Below are 727 nucleotides of genomic sequence, written 5' to 3'. Positions count from 1 at the left end.
TGCAACCCTCGTGCTGCTGCGCGTGCTGAGGCGATCAACAAGGCAGCAGCAGCAGCAGCAGCAGCAGCAGCAGCAGCAGGAGCAGCAGCAGCAGCACCAGCAGCAACAGAAGCAGCAGGCAGCAGCAGCAGCAGCAGCAGCAGCAGCAGCACAGCTGCTGAGCCTGAGAAGGGAGAGGAATGCAAGGAGGATGTCCGCCCCACATTTGATAGAGACCTCAGGGTACACACTAACCCCACAACTGTCTCCTTTTCTACTGTCTCCTTTTATACTGTCTCCTTTTATACTGTCTCCTTTTGTACTGTCTCCTTTTATACTGTCTCCTTTTCTTCTGTCTCTTCTACTGTCTCGTACTGTCTCCTCTGTTGCTGCCTCCCTGCTGTCTCCTTTTCTGTCTCTTTTTGTGTCTCATTTCTCTCTCTCCTCTCTCTGTCTCCTTTCTCTGTCTCCTCTCTCTGTCTCCTCTTCTTCTGTCTCCTCTTCTTCTGTCTCCTTTCTCTGTCTCCTTTCTCTGTCTCCTCTCTCTGTCTCCTCTCCCTGTCTCCTCTCTCTGTCTCCTCTCCCTGTCTCCTCTCTCTGTCTCCTCTCTCTGTCTCCTCTCCCTATCTCCTCTCTCTGTCTCCTCTGTCTCCTTTCTCTGTCTCCTCCTCTCTGTCTCCTTTCTCTGTCTCCTTTCTCTGTCTCCTTTCTCTGTCTCCTCCTCAATGTGTCTCCTGTGTGGGGTGTT

The 727-nt window shown here is 52.3% G+C and overlaps 1 protein-coding gene across 1 annotated transcript in view; it reads right to left on the bottom strand.

The window, feature by feature from the left end:
- Positions 1-727, bottom strand: part of EMH_0047950 (uncharacterized protein) — a gene marked incomplete at both ends in the record, with an annotated part of 3,171 nt that overhangs the window by 1,287 nt on the left and 1,157 nt on the right. The window contains one exon of the mRNA XM_013496346.1: positions 355-727. Coding sequence (XP_013351800.1) covers positions 355-727 — 373 coding nt within the window. The remainder of the gene's footprint in view (positions 1-354) is intronic.

This window comes from Eimeria mitis, genomic scaffold (assembly GCF_000499745.2).
Source record: "Eimeria mitis Houghton genomic scaffold, Emh_scaff2053, whole genome shotgun sequence".
Taxonomy (NCBI): domain Eukaryota; phylum Apicomplexa; class Conoidasida; order Eucoccidiorida; family Eimeriidae; genus Eimeria; species Eimeria mitis.
Note: the sequence above shows the minus strand (reverse complement) of the source record. Positions and strands in the feature narration are given on the sequence as shown.